At 34.9% G+C, this 27647-nt stretch overlaps 1 protein-coding gene across 5 annotated transcripts; it reads left to right on the top strand.

The window, feature by feature from the left end:
- The first annotated feature begins 2917 nt into the window (after nucleotides 1-2917).
- Nucleotides 2918-27647, top strand: LOC131069768 (BTB/POZ domain-containing protein At1g01640). Of its 5 annotated transcripts, none has more exons than XM_058005323.2 (5): nucleotides 2920-3472; nucleotides 3554-3741; nucleotides 3883-4028; nucleotides 4133-4185; nucleotides 27351-27647. In XM_058005323.2, exons 1-5 carry the CDS (start codon nucleotides 3227-3229, stop codon nucleotides 27429-27431), a joined length of 714 nt encoding a protein of 237 aa, XP_057861306.2. In that variant the 5' UTR covers nucleotides 2920-3226; the 3' UTR covers nucleotides 27432-27647. The 5 variants fall into 5 exon arrangements, with proteins under 5 accessions (XP_057861304.2, XP_057861306.2, XP_057861305.2 ...); XM_058005324.2 differs by having other exon boundaries at nucleotides 2926-3191; nucleotides 3350-3472; nucleotides 3554-4028; XM_058005321.2 differs by lacking the exon at nucleotides 27351-27647 and adding an exon at nucleotides 23699-23900 and having other exon boundaries at nucleotides 2918-3472; nucleotides 3554-4028.

Here is a 27647-nt window from a genome sequence, read left to right as displayed (position 1 = left end):
TTACTATCTGCAGTAGTATCATCTGATTGCGGGTAAGGTTTCCCACCGTGGTTTTTCCCCTCACAGGGTTTCCACGTCAAAATCTCTGTGTCATGTGTTGTGGATGTTGTTTCTCTTTCTGTTTCATGCATTAAGTTATATTGGTATTGCTATAATTGTTAATCTGTCTCACCGACATTTAAGTTTGGTTTGCCGACACTAAATTTCAAGTTGGATTAATTGGTTTTGATTTGTAATTTATTAACAACTGATTCACCCCCCCCCCCCCCCCCCCCCCCTCTCAGTTGTCCTTCCCGGTTCCTAACATTCCCATCTACCCTTTACTATACAGGTCACTTTAATTATTGTGTCATCATATCTAATATTCTATCTATGTCTTGACTTGTATATATCATTTTTGTGGAAATAAAGTAACTATGAGAAGTCTGTATATATCATTTTTTGGAAATAAAGTAACTATGAGAAGTCTAAATGATGATTCATTGAAACCACCAATTGCTTATTAATTGATAAATCCATCTCTTTTGATCCCTAATCAGTCTATATTCTAATTTTTTTCTTTCTATTCTACATTTCCTTTTAACTATTCTCCATGTTCAAGCTATGATATATTAATACCAAACCACCCATGCTCTAGTTGGGCACATGGGGTGTGTTTATGTAGATTTACTAACTAGCAATTGTCAACTATTTAAACCTAATGCTATTTTGATAATTATCACATAAGACTGTATGCATTTTCTACTCTAGGTTAATTCCTATAATAATTTTACCAATATTGATTTGAAAATAGCAAAGTTTTTATCTCCCAATCTTAAGCACCACATTTAGGAACCTTTTTAGAATCACGGATAAAGTAGTTGAGAATGATTTCTTGTATTTAAATTTCAAACTCATGATTTTGATATCCTATAAAATGAGTGATAAAACATATAAAATAAAGAGAATATAAGAAGAGTAAATCAAAGATATTATTCAAGGAAGGGCATGGGTTCATTCTTTTATCAAAATTTGTTTGACGATATGAATAAAACTAATTTTAATAATTTTAATTTATGTTAAATGTATAAAGCTATAGGGTCTTCTTATTTGACAAACACTTTTTATTATATGCAACATTCCATGCTTAGTCATAAAGAACCATACATAGAGTGAAGGATATTGGGGTGAATTTCCCTAAAGATTCAAAGAATATAATAAACTCAATTTTAAGAGATGTCTATATTGTGAATGTGATCGGTTGACCTAGCCTTTTATATATAACTATCCCTACAATTAATAACATGCAAGTTAAGTTGTTCATTCAAGAATCTATACTTTAACATGCACCTACATGCATTACATAAATTAATAAATTATAAATGGCTTGATAAAAGGGATTTACATTAACTCTAGATTCACCCCGAAATTAACATAAATAGGTTATTTAGTAAGGTGACATTTACTTTCCAATTCTACCATGAACATCCCCCCTAAGAGGAATTATAGTAAAAGGTTTCACCTTATAAAGGTGGAATTGCACTAGCTTCCTTTCATGATAACAAAATTATCAATTGAAATGATAGTGAGGAATTATAAAGAAGCCAAGTATGATCCAAATACCTGTTCCACACCACAAGAATTGTTAGAATTACTCTTAACAATGAATATCACTATAAATAATTGAAAGACCTAATTGAGAAAGATGTTCAAATGAATAGTGGTAAAAAATATTTAATTTGACCATGATTTAATCAATGGTAAATCAACGCTCTTAAAAATGTACATAAACTCCTACACCTACATAACATAGACATGTGTGTTGATGAATAAACTATATTAGTGGGAATACTAAGCTTATTAGCAATGAAAACATGAAATCAATCACCATATTTTCTCAGCCATGTCCATGAATTAAATCAAGACCCACAACCTACACATCCCAAATTTAGCCAAGAAACAAACTACAACAAACAATTTTTTCCATAAGTGCCTTGAAATGGGTCCTAAATCTTACAATACCAAATCATCACTAACATAAAAATTCTATGATCTTATTCACTATCAATGAGACGACAAAAAATCTTGAACTAAAATTCTAACCATGATAGATCAATGAAGACACCAACTTTTGAACTCATAACTTCCAATACAAAATTATTTATTTGATTTCTCATTGATTAAATTTATATTTTAAGATTGAAAACCCAAAAAAAGGATTGCTGAGATCCATGCTAACATATATCCTATTGTTATTTTAGGATCTCCAAAATAATCACTCAACTTAAAAGAACACTCTTTAATAGTAAAAAAATTACTAACAATTTTACACTTCATTCTTATAAAAAAAAATGATAAATAGTTGTTCTATTTTTAATAACCAAAATTCAATTCTAACCATTAAATTGAGCGTGGTTTTAAAATAGCCTTAAAATTACCGATTTATTGAATGATATCATCCTTCTCAAATTAAAAGTCACATAACAAATCAAAATTAAATCATTTAATTGATGGATAAGTGTGTCAACATAATATTAATTAGAAAATATAATATACATTAAAAAAAAAAGGATGGGTGAAAATAAGATCACACCCGAGAGTCACACAGACAACCTCAAAAGCTATGACAACATAGAACAAAATCACAAAGTAAAACCATGGGGATGAGCTGGAGGATCTTGGTCATATGATTTGCCCCACACATCAACAAAATACATTACACCTTCATCTTCGTTATCTTTATCTTCATTTTCATTTTGAATTTTAAACAAATTAAAGTAATAATATGAACTCATAGACTAAGTCCCACCATCTCCAAACCAACCATCCCCAAACCAGCCCTAAGAAAGATCTCGTGTCTGAATTAAAATTTAGACCATAAAAATACTCGAAAATTCTTAACTTGTTGAATGCTTTCACCTAGCTAGATAACTTAGAAATTAAGGCAACTTGTTCATGATGAATGCTCTACGCTTTCTTCAAATCTATTTTTGAGGAAAAGCTAGGTAAGTAAGGTTTCTATTAGGGAAAAGGATTAGATGCGATAATAATCGCCTTTTAAGCAACTTTACTTCCAGAAAAGCATCTCCCATTTTTGCCTACCAGCTCTCCTTGTTTCAACGCTTTAATCTCTGTTTTACCTTACTCTGCCTCCGCCAAGCTCCATTGCCGGATCGAAGGAATCGATTGTTGCTCTCCCTGTGTTTCTCACTGTACGTTTTCTACAATTGCTTTTTCTGTGCTGCAAATGCAGCACATAAAGGCAAATTCTCATCTTTTATGCAACTCATGTGATAGAGAGTTAGGGTTTATTAGGCGTAATATTAATGTCGCACAATTTCTTTACTGTGACGAATGTGTCAAAGCTCAGAAATTTCACCCTGACCATGAATTCTTACAAACCTGGGACAAAGATGTATTCCTTCAACCTTTCGCCGATCTCTCATTGGAAGGAAGCGATGGAGGAATTTTGAGGGCACATAAAGCCGTTATGGTATGTTAGAAACCCTCGCCGTTTACAAACCCTAAATTATTTCTCAGTTAAATGTTATGTTGATATGTCACTTTTTGGCAGGCAGGGAAGTCCAAAGTTTTCAAGACGATGCTGAGGGCAGGAATGCCCGAGTCTGTTTGCGGTAAAGCGAAAATATCAGATATGACAGTTGAAGAATTGCGTCCGTTAATTAATTTTTTGTATACAGGCAGAGTAAATCAAAGAAGCTTGGAATGTCATAGCGTTGCACTTTACAGGGCTTCTCATAAGTATGATCTGCCTCTTTTGACGGCCATATGTGAACGATTTCTTGAAAGTAATGTGTTTAGAGATATTCGTGGAGTTTTCGAGCTTGCTGTAGATCATGATGTGGAAAAATTTCAGGAAGCTGTGTTGCCTTTTATTTTCAGCGAAGGTTTTGTGGAGAGCAACCCTCCCGCTTTAGTATTGAAAACAGTGCGAACGGCTTCCAAGTTCGACTGCTTTGCCGAGTACCGAAAGAAGAATTTTAAGGAAGTTTCTTTTTTAATGGAGCTCGCCATATATCGCATTGCAGGTACACCTGTAAATAGTACAGAATAAGTGTTTTTATTTATTTAAATATGAATTCTTTCTTCATGAAGAAAATTAAACCTGTTGTGTGTTTTGGTGGTTACCTAGATCATCTCGACGGTCCACACAAGGGGGCGGAAGAACTAAACGAAGTGGTGTCGGTAAGTTGAAAAACCATCTCTCTTAGTCAAGTGATAGGAATGTTTGAGTTGTTTTATGTTTAGGGGAGAGGGACTAGCCTGTTTCAATTGTTGTGATAGAAGTTGTTGATTTAATATCTTATACTTGCTGATTTAATGTTCAATTTTTGTACAACATCATATCAATAGTTGTGACTCTAAAGTAGTTGTTGCTGATAATGAGTACCGATAATTGAATGAAATATACCTTTTGTTGTAAAAAACAACCAATCATGTGATGCCACATCAATTGCACAAGTATTGGGGAACCTTTTGCACGCTTATTGGTCTCACCTTTTTCTTTGGGCTGTTTTGGACACCTTGGCAAAAAGCATGCTGATGTGGCATCATATTTGATGATGTGGCCCTAAAACTTTAGTTATAAGCAGGGGACTTGCCAAGTAAGCTGCTATAAAAAAATGGGAGTGATTAGAAATTTCCACTTAAGATTTTGAGAAGCGTGAAGTTAGGGTGCATCCTCTCCCCTAATTTTGCATTATTTAATGTGATACTGTTTTTTTTTTCTCTTTCAATATGATAATTTAGAGAATGGTATATTAATTGAAGAGTTTGATATATTATTAGTAGTATTTTTTTTTGGACTTCCTCAATCAACACATCGAACTAAAAATCTATTAATTCAATTCAAATCAACTTAGAAGTCACAATGGAAGTCCAAGAGTCACTACTCAGAATTCCAACACTAGATGTTGTGGAACGGGATGTGTACTCCACAACCATCAAGGAAGAATCATTCCATCAAAATCCAAATAAATACCTAAGGAAGGGGATGAACAATAAAGACCAAATTTCAGGTGGCCGTCATGGCCTTGCAATATGCTCAGAAGTAAAGAGCGAGCAAGATACACTTTGGAGGGCGAGTCACTTCTTACCATTAAATCTATCAAACAAGGATGCACTCAAAATTGGTGGTTGGGGGAATGGCTTGTGTCGATCAACAAATTAGAGGAGTTTGAGGCATACAAAATCAACCATGTATGCAGGAAGGCTAATGGCATGGCAGATGAGTTGGCAAAGAATGTGGCAGAGGTGGGTGTTGTGCGAATGACTCAAGCATAATGGTTACAAGGCAGGGTCAAATTTCACAATGACACTAAGTGGAAGGGAAAGGACGATATGGAAATCATGGAAGTTGGTGAGGAGGGGGTGGTAAGATGGGAGCATTTATGTTTTGGAGATGGAGGCTTCGGGAGGCTCGAGACAAAAGCGTGCAGAGATGATAATCATGGCTATTTTAATACCCATGCCAAATGCAACTTCACAGAATTTAGCTGGTGAGCAAGGCAAGATTGACACACCGGCTAGATTGGTTTTCGACAAGAGGTAGACGACATTTTTGGACGAAGTAACAGAACAGGGGATGCTCAGGGTGTTCAAGGTGAGCCACGGGTTGGTTGGCCATGTCATTAAAGTGGTGCTTGGGGTTGAACCACCAATTTAGAGTAACTCTGATATCTCGGCCATGTTTTTGGCATCTGTTCTCAACACTAGCGAGATGAATGGCAACAATCCTCTTTGCGACAAGCTAATTTGGAAGCGATCCCTGGGAGAAATAGAAGACGTTGTCAACCATGTGGAGTCGAGGGCGGGTATTTCATTGCTGAGAAATTGCTATATGGTTAGAAGAAATGGATGCGCTATAGAGAGATTCCCGCTTATCTTCTCGATGGACCTCTTGGAGATGTCGAAGTTCAGAACAACAATGATGACGGGGGTGCAATTTTTGAAATGTATTCTAGGTCTAATGTCACAGAGGGATTGGAATGGAATGGTTGAAGGTTTTCATCGAGGAGGAGAACCCAGAAAGCACAAACGTGATAGAATTGCAAATGATGGAAGACGGGCTGAATGAAAATGAGGACATGGAAGAAATTTTGGTGAATGTAGACCAAGTGGGTGTAGACCTAATTGCCCTTGGATGGAGAAGCTAAAAACACCCAAAACTAGGGACTAAATTAAATTCTCCAATCAAAGCTGTTTTATGATGTGTCATAATACACATCATAAGCTGGTTCATATGCATAACTCCCCTTTACAATTCTTTGATGCATCTAACAACTTGTAATATTACAACTTGTGAGAAGATGCTTATCACTCCTAGACACATGTCATGACGTCTCTTTTGGATGTTGACTACTTGGTTCATCATTTGAACGTACCATATTAGAAACTATTTATGGTTTTCTTGTTTATATCTACCTATTTATTTAGGCTTTGGGATAATAGATTGTATCTTTTGTAGGTTGTGTTTTTGTAGGTTGTGTTATGTTATTGGAATGAAGGGATACGTTATGCATATATATTCTACATTTGAATACTATAATGATGCAAGAGCATTTGGGCTCACAAGTGATCCAAAATCAAGAAAAAAATGTTTTTCTAATTATGTTTGCTTTATTTTCCTTTTTTTGGTGTTTTTATTTAGGAGGGATTTTTAGGATGGAATTTGACTATCTAAGAGCACCATCTTGTCAAGGAGCTCAATGGGTCTTTATAGTTTCAATTTGGTGATAAAAGGAGTTGATCTGGCCAAGTTATGGCAAATGGGAAGTTTTGCTTTTGTTAGGAACAAGTTAGAAGTTTAGCTAGTTCTAGGAACCTCCAAAACTGCTAATGAGTTCTAGTTCCTAGTGAAACCAAGATGAGATTATTCCTTAGTTTAGTGGGAAAGTGAAGAGTCCATCTTGTAAAAAGACTAAAAGAGTGTTTTATTTTCAAGTGTGGGTGAAATTGGCTAAGTCTAGGCAAAGTTGGGACAAATCAAAGGTTATGCCCAAATTGGCAACAAATCAATTGTATGACTAGATTTGGTAACACTCAAAAGCCTTAACAAAGTTTCAAGCTCGCTCAAAATGCCTAATTATTGACATCAATGATTTTGTTCTTTCTTTCACGCATTTTAAAAGGTTGTTCCAATTTATGAGGAAATTGCTAATGGCAAAAGAATAGTGGAGTTCCTATAGAGTATATAATTATCATAAAAAATAGAATATTTTGAAGATTGTGAAGTTCTTGGTGGTCTAGAAAACCTTGACAAGGCTAAGAGGGTTTTTTAAAAGATACGCAAGTTTCAGGAACACCCAAAACCTCCAACTTGTTCTTGTTCCCATCCCAAGTCCTAACATCAAGGAGGCCAAAGTTTTATTGAGACCCTCGATGCTTGTTAGGAAGAAAATAAAATATTAAGGTCTCAACCAAGTTTATAACCTTTTTAGCTTAAGGGGGAAAGTGCTTGGGTTCCCAAGGAAGCTTGAATTCCTAAAGGAGAGATTTCATGTTCTCTCAATGCTCTTAACCCTTGACAAAGGGTGCTTTGGGTGTGATAGCAATAGGTGCATGGACAACAATGTCAAAAGCCATTATAATGGCAAAAGCAACCAAAAATGAGTGTAATTGAGGGAGTGACACATGACTTGACTTGTTAGGATGTGGAGCTCATTCTTGAGTATGCAATTGTTAGGTGACGACTACACATGCTAATTGGAGAGTGACTATTTTCAGGTACAACTCTTTCCGCAAAAAAGAGATTCTAGGATAAAGTATTTGGTAGAGTTAGAGATTTCAAAGTGGTCATAAGAAGATGGCTAACACAAAAAATTGAGGAAATCGAGAAGATGATGATGGTAGGGAGAGTCTCCCATTGAGTCTACTAGCAAAGAGAGAAATTTATGCAAGGGGTACAAAAATCCTTTCAAACAAACTCTCAACAATAAACAATGCAACTTAGAAAATGCTAGAAATTAACTCAAAATCTATAAGAAATGTCTCAAGTTTCTCATTCAGGAACTCCTTAATTGATACAATAAAAAAACATAATTGAAATTACATTGATTTGTAACCACATGGGCTAATGAAACATCTACAAATTTGATATAAAATTGATCCAAAACAACAAACATAAATAAGCAAGAGCTGCCACACAATCTCTCTTTAATTTGGTCTTCTTCTCTACAAACTTGCTTTTCCACTTGGAGTTCTTCAAAAGAGCCACTTTAAAATAAAAAAATGGGATATTATAAACCATTTGCTGCTGCCAAAACCAAGAGGGAAATATATTCTAATTTTAGAAATTGCATTTAATGCCTTTAGATGCATTTCCACTCCACCTCCAAACCTACCAATTTTACCAATCCACCTACTCCACTAAATATGACCCCCAAATTAGAAAGTAAACAATAACTCATTTTGGCATCCATTTTGAATTGTTGTCCTTTAGGAGGAAAATAATGAGTGGTCAAAATGGTAATTCTCAAAAGATCATGCCCAAAGAGGAATATCCTAATTTTGAAGAAGAATATGCCATATTCAAATTTGAATCACCTAGCTAAACTTATCTTCAAACTATGACCACAAATGTTTACTAATTATTAGCTTTTTTTAACAAATTTATTCATCCTTCAACATTATTGAACAAAAACCTTAGGAAAATTAAATTAAAATAATTTTTTGGTGATGTAGGATTGCCCTTGCACCATGGATGCTCCAGCATCAGACATCTAGGGTAAGAATTTTTTGAGTGGTAAAACCACCCTTTTAGAGTGCAAGCTATCTTCAACTAACTTCATCATTGAATTTGGTACCTCTACTTGCTTCTTCCTTCTCTTCTAGCACCTAGCTGGAACAAGCATTCTTCTCCTCCAACAACTTCTCTTCTTTCGCAATGTGGAATCAAATCCACCATAATCCAACCTCCTCCTCCAAATGTTGCTCCACACAATATTCTTCCTCATCTCACCACCCAACAATCCTTGTCTCTTCTTCATGGGTTTTAACCCACTTGAGCCAACGACCTCCACCAAATGCATTGTACAATCTCCTATGCACTCTCTACCCTAACATACACCTCTCTAGCTTCCTCAGTTGCAATAACTTGAACTAATATCTCTTACTATGTTGCTTCATGCTCTCCATCATCCTCATGCCCTCCAAAGGACATTTCACAGCTTTTGACACATCTTCAGTTTCATTTTTCTCTATCTTTGCTGCAACACTACCCATGACTGCAACCTCTTCTTTTCTTCTTTCATGCATTTCCAAAGACATTTCTCCATTGCAACCTCACTCACCACAATATAATGCCCTCATATAGACATGTTATTGCAACTCTACCTTCACCTTTCTCAAATATTAGACCTTCCAAGTTCTCTATTGCCCTCTTCTTTTGTGCCATATGCGAGGAACTTTGCTACATCTTCCTTCTTTCTTGTAGTCAAAACATCATTAGATAAATGATTAGTTTTACTCTAACATTTATTCTTCTTTTCTTTTTTGCTTTCAATTTTTGCTCTTATTCCATCCACTTGCTGCTACAAATTTATCATTCCAATTCTTATTTCTTCTCGTTCTCTCTAATTTTCCAAAGTCTTTCTCTAATCTCCTTAAGTCTAGGAATTCATAAAATTCATCCAACAACAAAAGGTCCTTTTCTTCTTCCTCTTTTCCATCTTCAACTTCTCAAAGATCCTCTTACCAACACCCTTAGGTTATGGTGCAAACTGCCTCACTTTGGCGATCTATATACACACTCAAGAACCTCTATTCGACAAATCCTCTATGTAGCTTTTGCTGCAAGTTACATACACACACACACAAAACAAGTCAGACACTCCACCCTCAGGACTTGGTACAAACTGCCTCACATTCAACGCTCTACCTACTCACGCAGGAACTCTCGCTCTGATACCACTGATGTAAGGGGTACACAAACCTTCTCTCACAAACTCTCAACCATAAACAATTCTAAAAATTAACTCAAAGTTTGCATGAAATGTCTCATGCTTCTCATTCAAAAACTCCTGAATTGACACAATACCAAAGCATAGCTGAAATTACATTGATTTGCAACCACATGGGTTGATGAAAACATCAACAAATTTGACATAAAACCAATCTAAAATAGTAAATATAAACTTGACCAAGAGCTGCCATAAAATCTCTCCTTGAAATTGGTCTTCTTCTCTACAAACTTGCTTCTCCACTTAGAGTTCTTCAAAAGACCCCCTTTGAAATAAAAATTGGATATTTATACCATTTGCTATTGCCAAACCAAGGGGGAAACATATGCTCATTTTAAAAATTGCATAAATTATGCCATTAGATGCATTTCCAACACCTCCAAACTTGCCAATAGTACCACTCAACTAGGCCACCTACTCTACTCAACATGACACCCAAATTAGAAACCGACCAATAAGTCATTTTGGCATCCATTTTGAATTGCTATCATTTAGGAAGGAAATTATGAGTGGTTAAAATGGTAACTCCCAAAAGATTAGACCTAAAGAGGAGTATTCCAAGTTTGAAGAAGTATATGCCACATTCAAATTTGAATCACTTAGCTAAACTTGCCTTCAAACTACGACCACAAATATTTACTAAATATTGGCCTTTTATTACAAATTTATTCATCCTACAACAATATTCAACAAAAACCTTAGAAAAATAAAAATAAAATATTTTTCCGCTGATGTAGGATTGCCCTTACATCATGGATGCTCTTGCATCAGTGAGAAGGGTAGATAGAACAATCATGAAAATAATGCCATACCTACAATGTAATATAATGTATTTCTTGGAGCATATACATAGAAGAAAAATAATTTGACTATGTATGTGTTCTCTCATGTATTGTGGGTTGTGTGGTCTATGTGATTAGATGGTATGGTAATACTCCCCAACCATGATTGCATCATGTGGTAGATTAGAGTTGGCAATCACCTTGGGACTGCATGTGAGAGGGTTGAGGTTATGTGAGTTTTTTTGTAGGAGTCCTATGACTAAGAGTGTGTTGTTGCCCTCCAGTAGAGATACGGTTGGACACAAGGTGTCCTTTTCCTCAATTAAGAGAGAGTGGGTAAGGTAAGCATCTTCTAGAATCTTTGTTGGGTAGAAGATAGGTGATTGTGAGAGTGGGATTTGTTGTGAGTGTGAGAGGAACCTATAATTGCAAAGGGAGTACTCTCTGATGGTTAGTAAGTTGATGTGTGCTTGAGTGTATGTTAGATTGCATGAATGAAGAGTACTGGGTTTGTCCTAGGAAGGCCATTAAGAATTTTGATGTGGTTAAGGAGGGAAAAATGTACAAAGTTAGCATTAATGAGATAAAGGAGACATTGGGATTTGAAAGAGACCAAAATGGTGGCAGAAGAGAGGAGAGTAAAGGAAAAAGAAGAGATTGCAATAGTAGAAGCATGCCCTATTGAAGGCATGAGAGACATGGAGAAAGGAATTGAAGATGCAATGCAATAAAGCATGAAGAATTTTACTGCCATAAAAGATGAAGAAGAGGATGAGACGGTAGAAGGTGTAGTTGCAATAGTGTGCCTTGGTGAAGGCATGAAAGGTAGCTCGATTGTAGGGCCATAGAATTGTAGGGGCCCACCCAGATTACTATTCTATTGGTGTTGATGGCTAAAGTTGTGCATAAAGAAGAGGTTACAATAGAGAGTGGTGAAAAAGATAGTGTAGTAGAAGTTGAAGAATGAGATAATAGTGCATAAGCTATTGAGTGTCCTTTAGAGGACATGAATCATTGGAAGGTGAAAGTGTAGCTGAGGACAAGTAGATGGAAGACATTGCAATAGAGGATAAAGGAGACGATGGTGTAGATGAGGTAGAGATGGAAGAACTTTGGTTGAGAATGCTAAAGCATAAAGTTTTGAATCCCACTAGAGTGAGAATAGAGTTAATTAAAGAGATAAAGAATATTGAGTGGAGGGGTATTTGAAGGAGGTCAACTATTGTTGGTTATTTCCATGAGAGAGAAGAAGGGAGTAGAGTATATCTAGAGGAACTAGTTGGGCTATGGTGGGATAAACCCCATAGAGGGAATAAAAATGAAGAGCAAGTTAGGTGGAGGAAGACAATATTTGTCCTCGACAAATTCTACAAGAGGCGAAGGAAGAAGACTTGATGAACCTACCCCAATGATGGAGTTTGTTGTAGGTTGGGCACAACCTAGTAGGGTAGTTCTACTAATCAAATCCATTTTATGAGCTATTCTTACAAACTTGTTATTCAATGTGTCTAATGTAGGAGCATTTGATATCACAAGCATTCCAACATCAACAAATCATCTCAGGTAAGGAGTTCTTCATGGTTTTCCAAGAGGTGGCTTACAATGGTAACTACCTTCTTTGCTTGTTCCTCATAACTTGGGTGGTCAAGCCTTGGAGTGGTTCTTACACCTTCCCCATGAGTTTGTGACTACCTTTGTAGAGCTATTGAAAAAGTTTGTAGCCCATTTATCCTACAATCTATAATATGAGGTTACCACGTTTAATCTTTGTAACAAAAAACAATGTAATGGATGAAATTTTGTTGGCTACCTACAAATATGGAGGGCTCTTACCAACTTTCTTCCATGGCCTTTACTTGAAAAATAGTTGGCCAACATCTTTGTGCAAAAGTTAAATCAAGAAATGACCTTCCATTTATAAATCGAGTATCCTTATTTGACGAGATTATAGAGAATGGTGTCACTATTGAGAAGACACATATAGATAAAGGTTTGGTTAAATATACAAAGAGAACAATGACAAACCTCTATTTAAAAATAAAAATAAAAACAAATTACAAGGACAAGAATGACAAACCTCAATTAAAAAACAAACAAATATTGTCAATGATGGTTTCATTAACACTAAACATGTCTAGGTTGCCAACACTTCAAATGTTAACCAAAAAAACAACCTCCCATCTTGGTTTAGACACCATATAGGTCCCTCAAGGTGCACCTTGCTCAAACAATCAAAATAAATGCAAACATAACTTCACTCTTCTTGGAGAACCTCTAGATGCTATTTTATACAAATTGGTGTAGTCAAACATGGTTACATTCTCCATAAATCAACCATTTGACGAGTCCAAACCAAAGTCTACATAGTTTAATGATAATGAACATTATGACTATCATAGGATTAAGTTAAAATGCACTAACAAGTGCATGAAGCTTAGGAATTACATCTAGGATCTTATTGATAAGGGTGATCTAGTTGTGGAGGGGATTCAATCCTCTTTGTCTAATGCCCAGATTCAGATGTACCAGAATGCCTTTCTAAAGCATTCTTAAGGATCTAGTTCATCTACCACTAATTGTGGTTCAAATAATGATCAAGGGAATAATCAAAATAATAGGACCAATAATATGAGTTATATCAAGGTCCCCTTTAACTATGATAACATGGTTAATTGTGTCACTCAAGGAGTTTCACATGTGGTTATGATCAAAATAAAAGCTAAAGAACCCCAATGTGTTGTAACCACTATAAATGGTAGGATTTCTGTTGAGGGCCCATCTAATCTATTTGCACAAAGCTCCCATAATGACATCCTTGACCATCTTGGGAAGAGCCCTACACATATATCTATTTGAGATTTCTTGAAATCGTCACCTATGCATCAAGAGATCGTGGTTAAAGCTTTACAATAGGCTTGTGTACCTACAAATATTGATTCTACCCAATTCCGAGCATTAGTAGGCCATCTCTCATCCACATATCACCTAGCTTTTAGCCAAAATGATATGCTGCCTATTGATCCATCCCATAATTGTTCCCTTCATATTGAAATCCTCATTGCAAAACACAAGGTCAAATGAGTCATTTTGGATAATGATTTTGCCTTATATCTTTGTACATTGAAGCTCATAAAATAAGTGCAATGCACTCAAGCTGATTTAGAGCTTGAAGTGATTACTATCAAATCCTATGATAATGTAAAATGAGGGTTTGAGAGTACTATTTGTCTCCCTATTCAGGTGTATTTGGCACTACAATACACAACATGTCATGTCATTGACCTTGATCTTCCATATGATCCTCTCCTTAGTCAACCATGGATTCATTCCATACATGTTGTCCCTTCCACCTACCATCACTACTTGAAATTCCTCATTATGGCATACATGTTACAATTTATGTTGATCCCCATCCTTTTGAGTATTGTTGTGCTCTTGAGGCTTCATTCCCTCATTCCCATAATTGCATTGGAATAGAGATTGTGATATCAAACACAAGCTTGCCATCCTCCTATATCGTTCCTAACATGTTATCCTCATCATCCAATCCATCCACTACCCTTGAATTCACCTTTTCTAAGATCAAGGTCAATAAGAAAGGTTCTGGAGAATATGAATTAAACAATACACTCAATGTATACTTTATGTCTCTTACCCTTAATGTTGTTGGGAAACCACCTCTTTAGAAGAAGCAACAATCACCTATTACTATGAGCTATGGATCCATTGTCTTTCAATCCATAGCTACATTGGATTAGGAATAAATTGAAGAGGACATTAATTAGTGGGTCTATATAGAGGAACCTAATAACAAAGATACTCTTCTTGAATATTTTCAGGAGATATATCCCATTCCTCATCAAATGGTTCAACGTGTTAAATATCAAGGAAATGGTTTGGGTCGTCACGAGCAAGGTATTTTACAACCCAATGATCTGTCACGACCCTTATGTTAAAATTGTATATATTAGTTAAACTTACACTGTTGCAAAAATATAAGTTATATATCGAGCCATTTTTATTTTACAATAGTTTGTTAAATTAATTTGCATAAACAAATTACATTAAGAAAATCTAAACATACAATTAGTATTAATCACTAATATTACTTGATAATAAATTAGTTTAGATAATTAATGTACATTTTATAAATACTTAACCTTAATAATAATTGTCATTTTTTTACTATTATTGGGAATAATTAAATATGCTTTTATAATTATAATTATTAAATGGCTTACTGATAGGGAGATTGCTAGGAAAGTGTTCGAAAAGCTTATTTGCTCCAAAGGTTCAATTTGTTACCCAAAGACTCGTTGAGTCTGTTGTATGTGTTAATTAAGTCCTTCTTGTGGTTATGGTACCAAGCACCTCATGTATCACTTACCTAACAAACTCTCCCTTTGGTGAAAACCCACTCCCATGCTCAAATCTACTCAAATTTCTTACTACACCCATCTACACACCCTCAATCTCTGTTCTTAGGCATTCAATCCTTTGTTTCAGAGAGCTTTAGGAGTCATTTGCAAGGACAAGTAAGGGCAGCAAAGTTTCCTTCAAAGTTTGATGCTCACAAATTGGTTTTAGGCTCATAGCCCTTAGCTACTCAACCTCCAACCAAAGGTCAAAAACCTCCAAAAGAGGTTGCACACTGCTCAAGGCTCCAAATATCACTTGTTTGACTGTTTGTTAATGTTCTTGCAAAGTTTCACAAGCCCCCAACTCCTCCTTACAATCATATTTGAGCATTATTTCAAAAACTGTCATTTGTGTGTTATGCAACAAAGGGCTACTAGCCCGTGGAGGCCTAATTGGCCAAATTTTGCTCATGACACCCAACGATGGGCTTTTTGACCATGGGAAATGATTTGGTTAGTGTGGATTAGGTCTAAGCTAAGAGATTTATTTGGTTTTGGACTCCTTCAAAGTGGTTTAATGACTGTCCACCATTTTAGACTTAAACATAGGGTTTCAAGAGGGTTTGGGTGCTTCCACCATGGATTCACTCCATCAAACTTGTTTCATCCTCCCATACTGCTTGGAGACCTCTGCCATAGCAATTCAGATCTTTCCCTGCCCTTTCCATACAAGCGTTTTACCAAACACTTGGCCAACAATTGCAAAATCAGTCAATTTGTCACTGTGATTGTCAACTTGCTGCCCTTTACCAATCAGACTGCTGCTGCACTTTTTGGACCTGTTTTACAAGAAGTATCAACTTGTACAGAACCTCAATGAGGTCTTCAAACATTAAACAAACCTCCTATCACATTGCCTTCATGATTCAAGGCTTGGATTATGCTCTTAAAGCATTCCATGAGCATTTTGTCAAATACAAGTCATAAAAACAGTGAACTCACTGTTTGCTTACAAAAAGATAAAGTTTAATAGGATCAAGCTAAACCAAGGAGCAAATGTGATCTTACACACCATTGGCCAAATGTCCTAACCTTTGCCTCATGTATTTGTTCACTCCAAATTAGACTTTGGGTGCAAATCTTGAGTTTTAAACACACTACTAGCCGAGTAATCAATACTTGCCTAGTATTCACTCAAATCCTTCTTCCAACCACCATTTTGGCTTAAAACAAAGCATATGTACAATATATACATGAGTGCCAACTTGATTGAATCCATATTGTGGGATCCCAAGCATGGATTAGTCAAGTGGAGTCATTTTGGAACTTCAAACCCTTGACAGGGCAGCGAGCACACAGTTTGCAAATATTTTTGTACAAACCAATTTACAAAGGAAACCAATACAACAAGTACTACAAGTACTATGCACACTTTCCCAAAAGTACAGTACGGATTAAGAAGCTACAGTACGGATCATTGCACTAAAGATACAAAAACCAGTCATAAAGCCATTATCTCATGATTTTATTGAAGAAACACTTGTTTAAACAATCACCAACCTTCTTTAAAGCAACGAGAGGTGTTTTTATAGTCCAACAAGTTGGTTATCAAGCTCAGTACGGACAGAAGGCTTCCACAACCACGTTTTGCAAGAAAAACACAAAAATGACAACTTTGACAACTTTTTGAGCCAAATGACAACATTTCTTGCTCAAAAAGGTATTTTTGACAATCTAGCCTTATCAACTTGTTTAAACAACTTAGACATGCCTAAAAACACTTATCGAACATGTTTCAATGCTTTTGAAAGCATTAGAAGACCTTTTTAGCAATTTTGCACTTTTTTGCCAAAAATTGTCAACTCAAAGCATGAAATGTAAAATTTGATCTCTTGAGCCCAAAATGAGATCAAAACCACTACACATGACTCATAACAACCTAAAATAACATTATCAACCTAACACAAGACATTACAAACATGAAAGCATTAAAAACTCAAAAATGGGAGTTTTACTCAACTAGGTGCTCCTGCACCACTTAGCAGTTGATTTTATATGCAAAAAGCAAATATATAAAAAAAAAGTAAAACAAACAATGATTTTTTAAAAAAGAGAGTGAACCATGTTACTTTAAATTTTTTAAAAATTTATTGTGCCTCCATGCTAACTTGTAAATGGCAACCCTAAAGTCAATGGACCAAATTAATCCATGCATGGCAAAAGGTAAATTGGGCAATTTATTTGAGAATTTTTTGTTCTTGCTTGAAGAGACAAAATCTGATTTAGGTATCTTCATTTTTTTACACCGTCGTGAGGAGAAAGCGCCTTATGGGGGAGATAACTTGAAAAATGCTAGTCAAGAGTGAGGGCAAGGAGATCTTGGGAAAAAATTTCTTTCTAGGGTTGAGGGTAATACACACTAAATTTGGAAGAAAAAGGTGGGAGATCATTTTCAATTGGCATATTGCAATTTTCTCTTCATTCCATCTCTATGGTGAGTTCCCAATTTTTCTTTTGCTACTAATTTATTGATGATTTGGCTACCTCTTTATTGATATGTGTAATTTTTTATTTGCTAGTGCTCTTCATTCCATCTCTATGGCGAGTTCCCAATTTTTCTTTTGCTACTAATTTATTGATGATTTGGTTACCTCTTTATTGATGTGTAATTTTAATTTGCTAGTGCTCTTCATTCCATATTTGGTTTACCATTAGATATTGTTGCAAATGTCAAGTTGATGATGTCTCAGTATGGTTACCATTGATGTCAACACATTGATTCTTTGCATGTGTGATTGGTTTATGCTCTGCATTTCTGATATGTTGCAGTTGTAGTCATGAAGCTTTGGTGTGTTGTTGGATATTGCCTTGGGATGTCATGCTTGTGAGTTGGTGATTTGAAAGTTGTGCTCTAGAAGTGTGCTTAGTGATCATGATATTTGACAATGTTTGTAGTGCTTTGCATTTCTATTTTTGATGATGATATCTTGGATTCAAGCTTTTCATATATTTATCTTTGTTATCCCGATTTGGGACGTGGTGATGTGCTTCGGAGTCATGGTTGCGAATTCCGGGTCCAGTTGACCTTGAATGATTTTGTTTCCGCTTCGGTGATTATTATGTATGGATAATGTGTTGTTTTTAATCGATGTAATGCATTGTGGTGTGGTCCATTTCTCATTCCTTTCCACTGCAAGAATGTTTAATGTAGACCTATTTCATTTTGGGTTCCAGTAATCTCTTTGGCCGACTTGGAAGACTTCTACTTCAGAGATTAGTATAAATAAAGGATGATGGTAATGAAGAACATATAGAAGCAAGTGGAATGAAAAGAAGATCTATCTCCTATTGATGCAAATTTGTTTGAGGTTGTGTGTGAAAGTGTGGTTGAGCAGTGTGGTTGTGTGTTGATGCTGTTTAGTACCAGGGGCAGTGAGCCAAAAGTTTCTTTCGACATTGCAGCTGAGTGACAATTGTGCTTCAGTGGTGGATTCTTTCTTTTTCTTTCTTTCTTCTTCTAAGCAGTGAGCCCCTCTCTTTTTCTGGCAGTTTTAGGTGGGTAGTGAGCCCACCTGCAGTGAACATTCTGGTAGTTAGCCACCCCTTGTAAAAATCACCTTAACTGGTGTCACCATAACAGGTGTTTCATAATCAAGAATTGGCATTCTCTGTGGTTTTTCCCTTCTTGGGTTTTCCACGTAAAATCTTGTGTTTCTTGTGCACGTTTCATTTGTGTGCTCTTTCATGCTTATATCTATTAAGTAATCAAGAATTTGTTTACCGTATTTGTTTCTGTGGAATAAGTGAAAGATTTTAATTGACAACTGATTCCCCCCCTCTCAATTGGCTGTGATATTCAACAGATATTCTATGTATAGATTTTGTTCTTTTTAAAAAAGAGGAAATTGTTTCCCAACTCCTATTTATTTGAATCTAAATATGTTAAATTTTTTTGCGAGTTGTTTACCAGTGTCATTAAGGAGCTTACTAGGGCGCCCCTAGTCGACATGTTCCCAAGTATTGCTATGCTAAAGTAGTTATATGCTTGGGCTCCGTACATGTTTGTTTTCCTCTTCCATTCAAAAGTAAAAAAATAATAATAGTGCTTTCAAGTCACCCCTTCAAAATATTAGCAAACTGCTCTTGCACCATCTTTTGGGGCATTTCTTTTGTAGTGTTATAAATTGTAACCCCTTTACAATTTGTCACTCGTTTTAGGCCCTTGCTTTAGTGTGCTTTTTTCTAGGCCATTTTTAATCTATTTTGGCCTTATCTCATCCAAATTGTCGTCATATGCTCATGAGGTGACACGATCCTATGTCCCGAGCCTATGCACTCTACAACCACCTTTAGTTTGCCCTTTTCTGGGTGAACTATGGTGCCAAGTGCCTTAGTCCCTCTAAAAGGGGCCCAAATTTGAAAATTTTAGAGTATCTATTACTGCCATTTGTGATCTAATCTTGATATTTTGATATGACCATTGCAAGTCGACCTAAAGGTGAAAATACCTTAAGAACCCTATATAAAGGCATCATCTCTGATTCATTTCATCATCTAGTAATTTCATTCAAGAGGAGATTTGGGTACAAGGAGGATCAAGCTACAACACCTTATCTTCAAGTATGTTTTATGAATGATTTTGTTATGATTTGTCATGTTATTGCTCAACACTTAGACGATTTGTCTAAAGTGCATTACATCACCACCATTGTCAATTCTAAGGTATTATCATTTCAATTCAAATTTAGCCTATGCCCTACCAAGGGTAAGCTATATTTTTCATCATCATAGCTATTGTGGAGATAGATACACCAACATGAGGTTTGACTTAGGCAATCCCCTTTACATCACAACATTATCACTCTCTTTGTGTGCAGGTTATAGATCCGACGACAAAAAGATACAAAGTCACATAGAGTAGATTGAGGCACATAGTTCTAGACTCCGAACAAGTGAAAACCCTAGGACTAGTCTAATTAGCTTCATAGTTTAATACTTCTTGGATGAATTTTGGAGGAGGTGATCTACAGGGCATTGTGATTCAAAATTTAGAACCTTATTTGATAATCACCTATAGGAATAAGACACTTCATAGTTTGACATTTTCAGGCTTAGATTTTAGTGATAGGTTACTCTCTGCACCTTATTTCTAGATTTGAGCTTACTGTTATGTATCTATCTGTTTATACTGAATATTCTCAATTTCCTAATGTTTTACCTAGTCATTGCATATTCATATCAAATTAAATCAAACACAAAAAGAGGAAATAATCATGCAAAACATTTAACTGTCTTGTGGTACTAATGGTGGATCTTGGTGGCTATTTCCTCCAATGAATAATATTGATTTGGATCCTAGGTTAGGATCTCATTTTGATATATTTCATTTTGGTGAATTCGACATTTCCTACACTTACATATTTTTTATTTTTTATTTTTGGTTTGTTTTTTGCATGAAATTTTTATATTTAGAGGCATTCATTTGTCAAATCTATTGCTTATGTTCTTCTATTGCTTGATAAAATATTTTCTATTTCATTGTTAGAAAGAAAACTTGTTTGTTTTACTATCTCATTGCTAGCTTAACTAGTTGTGTAACTCACAATGAAGCCATTTTATGGATGTGATAATTTCTTAGCTCTTCTTATGAAACTTCATCCCTCTCTTAAAGATCTTCCCAACCATAAGGACATTTTGAGGCAAGAGGATGATAACACTAGCACCTTTCTCAATGCTCTCCCTGTTAATTTTGAGGCAAGAGGATGATAACACTAGCACCTTTCTCAATGCTCTCCCTGTTAATTTTGAGGCAAGAGGATGATAACACTAGCACCTTTCTCAATGCTCTCCCTGTTAATGCATGATAGCTTCGGTAAGATAAATGATTGAATGAGAGATAAATGAAGTCTCTCATTCAATCATTTATCCTATCGATAATTATGATGAAAAACTTCAAGCTATTAATCCTTCATTTGATAACCATTCTTCATTTGTATATGATCAATCTACTTAGTTCGATCAAATGCTTAACTAACGATAATCATCCTATAGCATAGAATCTCGATTTAATATCGGTTATATTATTTGTGTTCATTGATTATTAAATCAGGCTAACCAATGCAATTCGATTTATATCGGTTAACATATTTAACAGTAAACAAATGATTATCATATCAACCAAACATCGATTATTATCGTGTGTCAATATAAGCTTGCACCAATTGATATCGGGTGATGTATGCACTGATTAATATTGGGTGGCAAGGTAAATACACACCGATTGGTATCAGGCTGTTAAGTTAAGCATACACCGATTGGTATCGGTTGTTAAGATAAGCATACACTGATTGGTATTGGTTGTTAAACATACACTGTTTGTAATTACTGCGATTAGCAAAGGGACACGATCAAAGGGGCACAATCAATCAATGTCTTGATCGGTCATGTCTAAAAGACATGACCGGTCAAGGCATTGCTTGATCGTACCCAGCTTGCATATATATGTCAAATAGCATTTGTGAGAAAGGACATCGAAATCAATAAATGCTCCTCTCACCTGCCATACAAAAGAAGATAGTCATATTTATAATATAAATAGATAATACATAGAACAAGATAATATCAATTAGAATATAACTTGCATATTGAATTGAAAATTGAACATCATTTACACTCCCTTCTAAGGCTGAAGAATTGACGAATCATGCTTGTCCCTCTCCCAAAATTGGTCCCACCCATGAGGATATTTTAGTGCAAGAGGACGATACCATTAAGACTTCCCTTAATGACACTTTACCTACTATTCATTTTAATGACGTCTCCTATGGAGATGAAAAATTGATGAATCATGCTTGTCACTCTCCCAAAATTGATCTTATTCATAAGGATATTTTGGTACAAGAGGAAGATATCACGAGCAATGTTTTTAATGCTTTCTTGCTCAAAGATGAAGCTTTAGTGAATACAACGCCCATCAAGTGAATGCTATTCATGTTTCTAGTCATTTGAAACCTTAAATTGTTGTCCATCTTCATCGAGATGCCCCTCAACCTCAAATAAACCTATGCTTGTTCTAGAAGGTGCTAAGAATCCAACTAGACCTCCCAACTATTTCTTAAACTTGACAAGAAAAACTCACTCAAAGTGCCATACTTAATCAACAACTTGATTATCATGTAGTAGCTCACACACATAACACTCATAATAACAAGCAAGATTCAATTGTTCTTCCTACTTCTCAACCTTTTCTTCCTCCACCTCCTCGTTTTTCTTAACATGTTGATAAGGAGTGTAATCTTTTTGAGTAGCTTTTATGCTACTCCAGCTAAGATCTCCCTTTGGGATTTATTCCAAACTTCAACTACATACCACATGATGCTCTAAGTATTAGAATAATATCTTTCTCTGTGTTATTAATAGTCATTTAAGTTGTTTCTAATTTTGCCTCTAGTTAATGATTGTTTCTTTTAGAAACATCACCTTTGTAACTCTATTTAAAAGAGCTTTGTCTCCTTGATTAATTGAACAACATCGATTCTTTGAAATCCATATGCTTTTGCATCTGTATTATGGTATCAAAGCAGATGGAAAAATTTTGTCTTTTCTAAAAATTTTCGAATGAAATTTTTCATCACTGAAAAAACAAATCTAGGGCCTGTGATTTTTTCAGAATTTGAAATTCATTTTTTTTTTCTAAAGGGTTTTCTTTCAGGCGGTTTTTTCTACTGTTCTTCGTGTATTCTGTGGCGGATTTCTTTTTAACCAGACATTCGTCCCACGACGTCATTAGTCCTCTGCGCGTGACGTGATTTTTTCCACCTGCAATTTTTTTTTTTGCCATTTTTGGACGGAAATCTGCATTTTTTATTAGGGTTTTTACCCTTCAGATCAAGTCGATTTTTTTTTCCGATTGCAGATTTTTTGTGGGTTTTTCGAGAGCTCAACTGGGTTGTTTCAGAATTTTGTGGGTGCATCGTTTTCTGTGCCTCAAATTTCGTGTCAACAGATTTTAATTCTGATTTCAGATTCTTTCTGGGTTTTTTCACAAAAATTTTTGGATTTTTTTGGGTCAACCGTAAAATTTTCTCGAAATTTGTGCCAACCGTACTTCAGCTGTGTTTTGAAGTTTGTACCTGTATCTGCCTCTATTTTTTGCATTGGAATTTGTGCTTGGACTTGTCTCAGTGCATTGAACCTCGTACCTCAGGTTTTGTGCACTCAGCATCTTCTTAGTACCTCATTTTTCGTGCCTCGAAAAGCGTGAAGATGGCTTATGGGCATCGATGTTTGTTTCGGTTTTTAATATTTTTTTACCTGAAAAAAATTCTGATGGGTTTTAATATTTTTTTCCCTTAAAAAAAGTCTTTGGGTTTTTAAATATTTTTTGTCCCTATAAAAAAAATCATGGGAGGGTTTATGATTGTTTCCTCAAAAATTGTACTTTGCTGCAGTCTGTTTTTAGTCGCACCTAGAGTTGTTGTGCGAACATCTGCACTAGTCTTGCAGTCTATTTTCAGGCATCTTGCTCATCTACAATAGTTTGGAGGGTTTGTCGATTTTTTCCTCAAAATCGTGACAACTATTCTTGGTGTGTCTTTAGTTACAGGGAGGAACAGTTCTCTAACATCAGGTTGGACGGTTGGTGTTGTTTTGGGTATCTCCAGAAGTCCTGCAGTTTTTGGGAGGGTTGGTGGCAGACTCATCTCAAGTGGCAGAGTTAGTGGCAGGCTCTTGTCTTCCGTTGCAGTGTGTTCTGAGAAGAGGGGGGCAACCTTCTCTGTTATTTCTCTTGGTAGTTAGAACGATGACCATTAAGGGAGGGTACTAGAATAATATCTTTCTCTTTGTGATAGTAATGGTCATTTAAGTTGTTTCTAATTTTGCCTCTAGCTAATGATTGTTTCTTTTAGAAACATCATCTTTGTAACTCTATTTAAAGGAGCTTTGTCTCCTTGATTAATTGAACAACATCGATTCTTTGAAATCCATATGCTTTTGCATCGGTATTACTGAGAAGCCTTACATAAGGTAGTTGTCTCACCCTCTTCTTAATTGAATGATGTAGCAACCTTTCTTGATTGTATACATGAAACAAATGGATATTGTGTTCTCACAATATGACTTACCTCCTTTCAAAGTTCAAAATCAATATGCTCCCCTCATGATTATTGTGGTCATCAATGGAAATACAATAAGATGCACCATAGTTGATAATGGATCAAGATTTAATGTTTGTAGCATAAACCTATTGCATAAGATCAAAGTGTACACCTCCCTCATTCAACCTAATTCTATCTCTATTTGTGGATTTGATAATGTTGGTAGTTAGTTATTAGGTACAATCACATTACTTGTTAAGATAGGTTTTGTGATACTACCCACACCTATCCATGTCTTGCTTGATACTTTTATAATCTTCTTCTATGTAGACCATGACTCCATGCTCTGTAAGTAGCCCCTTCTACTCTTAATTTCTCACTTAAATTCATTTTCAAAAAACAAGATGTACATCGTGAAATTTGATAAAAAAATTGCACAGTGATGTTGAAAAGATGTAGGATGCATATCTTCCTTAATATTATGGTTCCTTCTACACCATAGTCTCCTATCAAAAATGATTTCTTAGAAAATATTTAGGGTTCATTATACTTTACAATTTCCTTCCGTGGAGAGTATAAAGTCCCCAAAATGAAATATGAAGCCTCAAAGGAGTCTTGTGTTTCATTTATGGAGGCTTCTTATAAATATATTTCGACCTCTTCTTCTTCTAACACATCTTGATGATGATTGGGGCTCTTTATACTTCAACCCAATTGAAACTAAGAGTGAATCCTCTACTCCTAACATTTCAATACCCAATAAATATCCTACACTTGATTTGGGAAAAATATGGATTTTGTTTTAAAATCCTTTCTAAACATGGATACAATGGACATGGTTTAAGATGTATGTAACAAAGTATTAAGGCTCGTGAGAAATCTACATCACACTTTTCTAAAGAAGGTTTAGGTTTCCAACTTCTTACTTTGTTGATATCCCCTCCCCCATTGTCTAATACACATGTCTTCCTCTCCTAACTTTTCATCTAAATAAAAGAGTAATTTGTTTGAGTTGTTGGCAGTGAGCTGCCCCCTTGTCAGTGAGGCATTAGTGAGGCATTCAACGCTGACCTTGGGATTCGTGACATGACAGTGAGCCTCCTATGGATCTGGGTTAGGTGTGGCGTTTGTAGCGAGCGTTGATAATTCAAGCTTTTGATGCAACAACAAACGATTCCAACAACTGGTATCAGAGCCATGGTCCACGCGTTTGAATCCCTCGGGTCGCGTTGAGGGGGGATTGTTGGTAGTGAGCTGCCCCCTTGTTAGTGAGATGTTAGTGAGGCGTTCAATGCTGACCTCCAGATTCGTGGCATGGCAGTGAGCCTCTCGTGGATCTGGGTTAGCTGTGACGTTTGTAGCGAGTGTTGATAGTTCGCGCTTTTGACGCAACAACAAACAATTCCAACATGAGTTTCTTCTAGCCAACTTTATTACTCTTCATTGGTAAAATTGTAAACAAAATTAGGAAAATCCTTCATCGAGGGTTTTTATGGTCAAGAAATCATCTTTGACTGTGGAACACATCTTATATTCTTACATGTTTCATATTACAAATTTTGGCATAGCAACTTGTGAATATGGATTTAAGTCAAATAAAGGGAGCCCCCTTTCATAAATTGAGGAGAGGTTTTTTCCCCTTTTTAGTAATTAATTCTAATTTTTAAAATTAAAATTTAATTTAATAATAAAGTGCTAGATGATGTTAGGATTGAAAAAATATAAGTTGCAAACGACACATGATGAGTTCACAATAGAAAAATATTAAAATAACAATTATACCTAATTGTTATTTTAAAGTTTCACTAACATTCAAAATATTTCTTTGAATTTCACAATAACACAATATTTGATATTGTTAAGATTATTCACTAACACTGATATATTCTGGATTCTAATATTTAAATAAAATAATAATTTTGATATATTTCAGATTCAAAAATTCAAATCAAAACTTTAAGTTCTCTACTCTTAACTTTTTTAACTATTAGAATGACGATTTCTCATATTTAAAACAATAAGAAAAATTAAATTCTTGCATGTTATGTTTATGTTTCAGTTATAAAGAATTAATCATGCATTTACCTCTATAGAAGTACAATCAACTTTATACTCTGAGAGTAGCTACATGAAATGTTGCAATCCTATATATCACCATAAAATTAAATTCTTGCATGTTATGTTTATGTTTCAGTTAAAAAGAATTAATCATGCATTTACCTCTATAGAAGTACAATCAACTTTATACACTGAGAGTAGCTACATGAAATGTTGCAATCCTATATATCACCCTTATAGAGAATATCTTGGATGATGAAAGTGTTGAAGAATATTTATTTGAATCTTAATTTTAAAAATTAACATTTTATATGGATTTTTACGAAATAATGTTTCTAGCTGTTAATTATACTTTATTAATGTCGAGAGACATTCTACAATGGCAGCAAGGGATGGAGTGAAATGACATGAGTGTGTTAATGTTAACTTTTATCTTTTAGCTTAAATATGACAACCATTCACATGTCAAAATATTAATATGAATTATAAACTTAATATTTTAAAAATAAACACCATATAAAATAAAATATATTTATTCATATCAAAATTATAAGTTTTAGACAAATATAAAAAATCTACCATTTCATAATTACAATATTCTTTTAAAAAAAATATTTTATAAATTTTTATTTTTGATGATTTTTAAAATAAAGAATGTAGATACAATATAATTTAACTATTTTTGTCTGTAATAAATATAATTTAAAGTGAAATAAAATAATTTTAAGGTAAATAAAATAGTTCTAATTAATATCTTTCGACATTTCTTTAGATATATGTATTTAAGATATCTATACTAGTTTTGATATAATGGTTCTATTCAAAATCCCATTTGCTAAAACACAAAATGAGTAGGCTTAAAGGTTAAGGTATGTATGCTACATAGATGAGGCATACATTTGAATTTAGGAGATGGCACAGACAACTATACTTTGTTAAAAATGTAAATAAATGAAAAAATAACATCGTTTTGGGCTTCCAAAAAGTTGTATCATACATTTAATTGATATATTGCAATTTCAAATATATGATTATTTTATATTAATATTATTTTTTAAAACTATTTAACATTTTTAGTGTTATTCTTTTTTATAGAAATTGTATGCTGATTATGAAGACGATGAGTTGGATGCGAAAGAACAAGAAGTATCACCAAGTATGGATACATCATCATGATGGCAAGATGATTCACCGCCACAACAAGATGCTTCCATTATATATTTAGAAGATGAGCATTGTACCTTGTTAGTATCCATTGATTAAAGAATGGATTTCATCATACAATCGAATTCATAAAATACTGGAAGAGTTTTCATTCTATGTAAATAAAGAGCCTTCAAGTGATATATTCTAAATTTTGATTAGGTGAAATGATGACAAACCTTTTTTATC

Source organism: Cryptomeria japonica, chromosome 4 (assembly GCF_030272615.1).
Source record: "Cryptomeria japonica chromosome 4, Sugi_1.0, whole genome shotgun sequence".
Lineage (NCBI taxonomy): Eukaryota > Viridiplantae > Streptophyta > Pinopsida > Cupressales > Cupressaceae > Cryptomeria > Cryptomeria japonica.
This window is presented reverse-complemented; position numbering and strand designations above follow the sequence as displayed.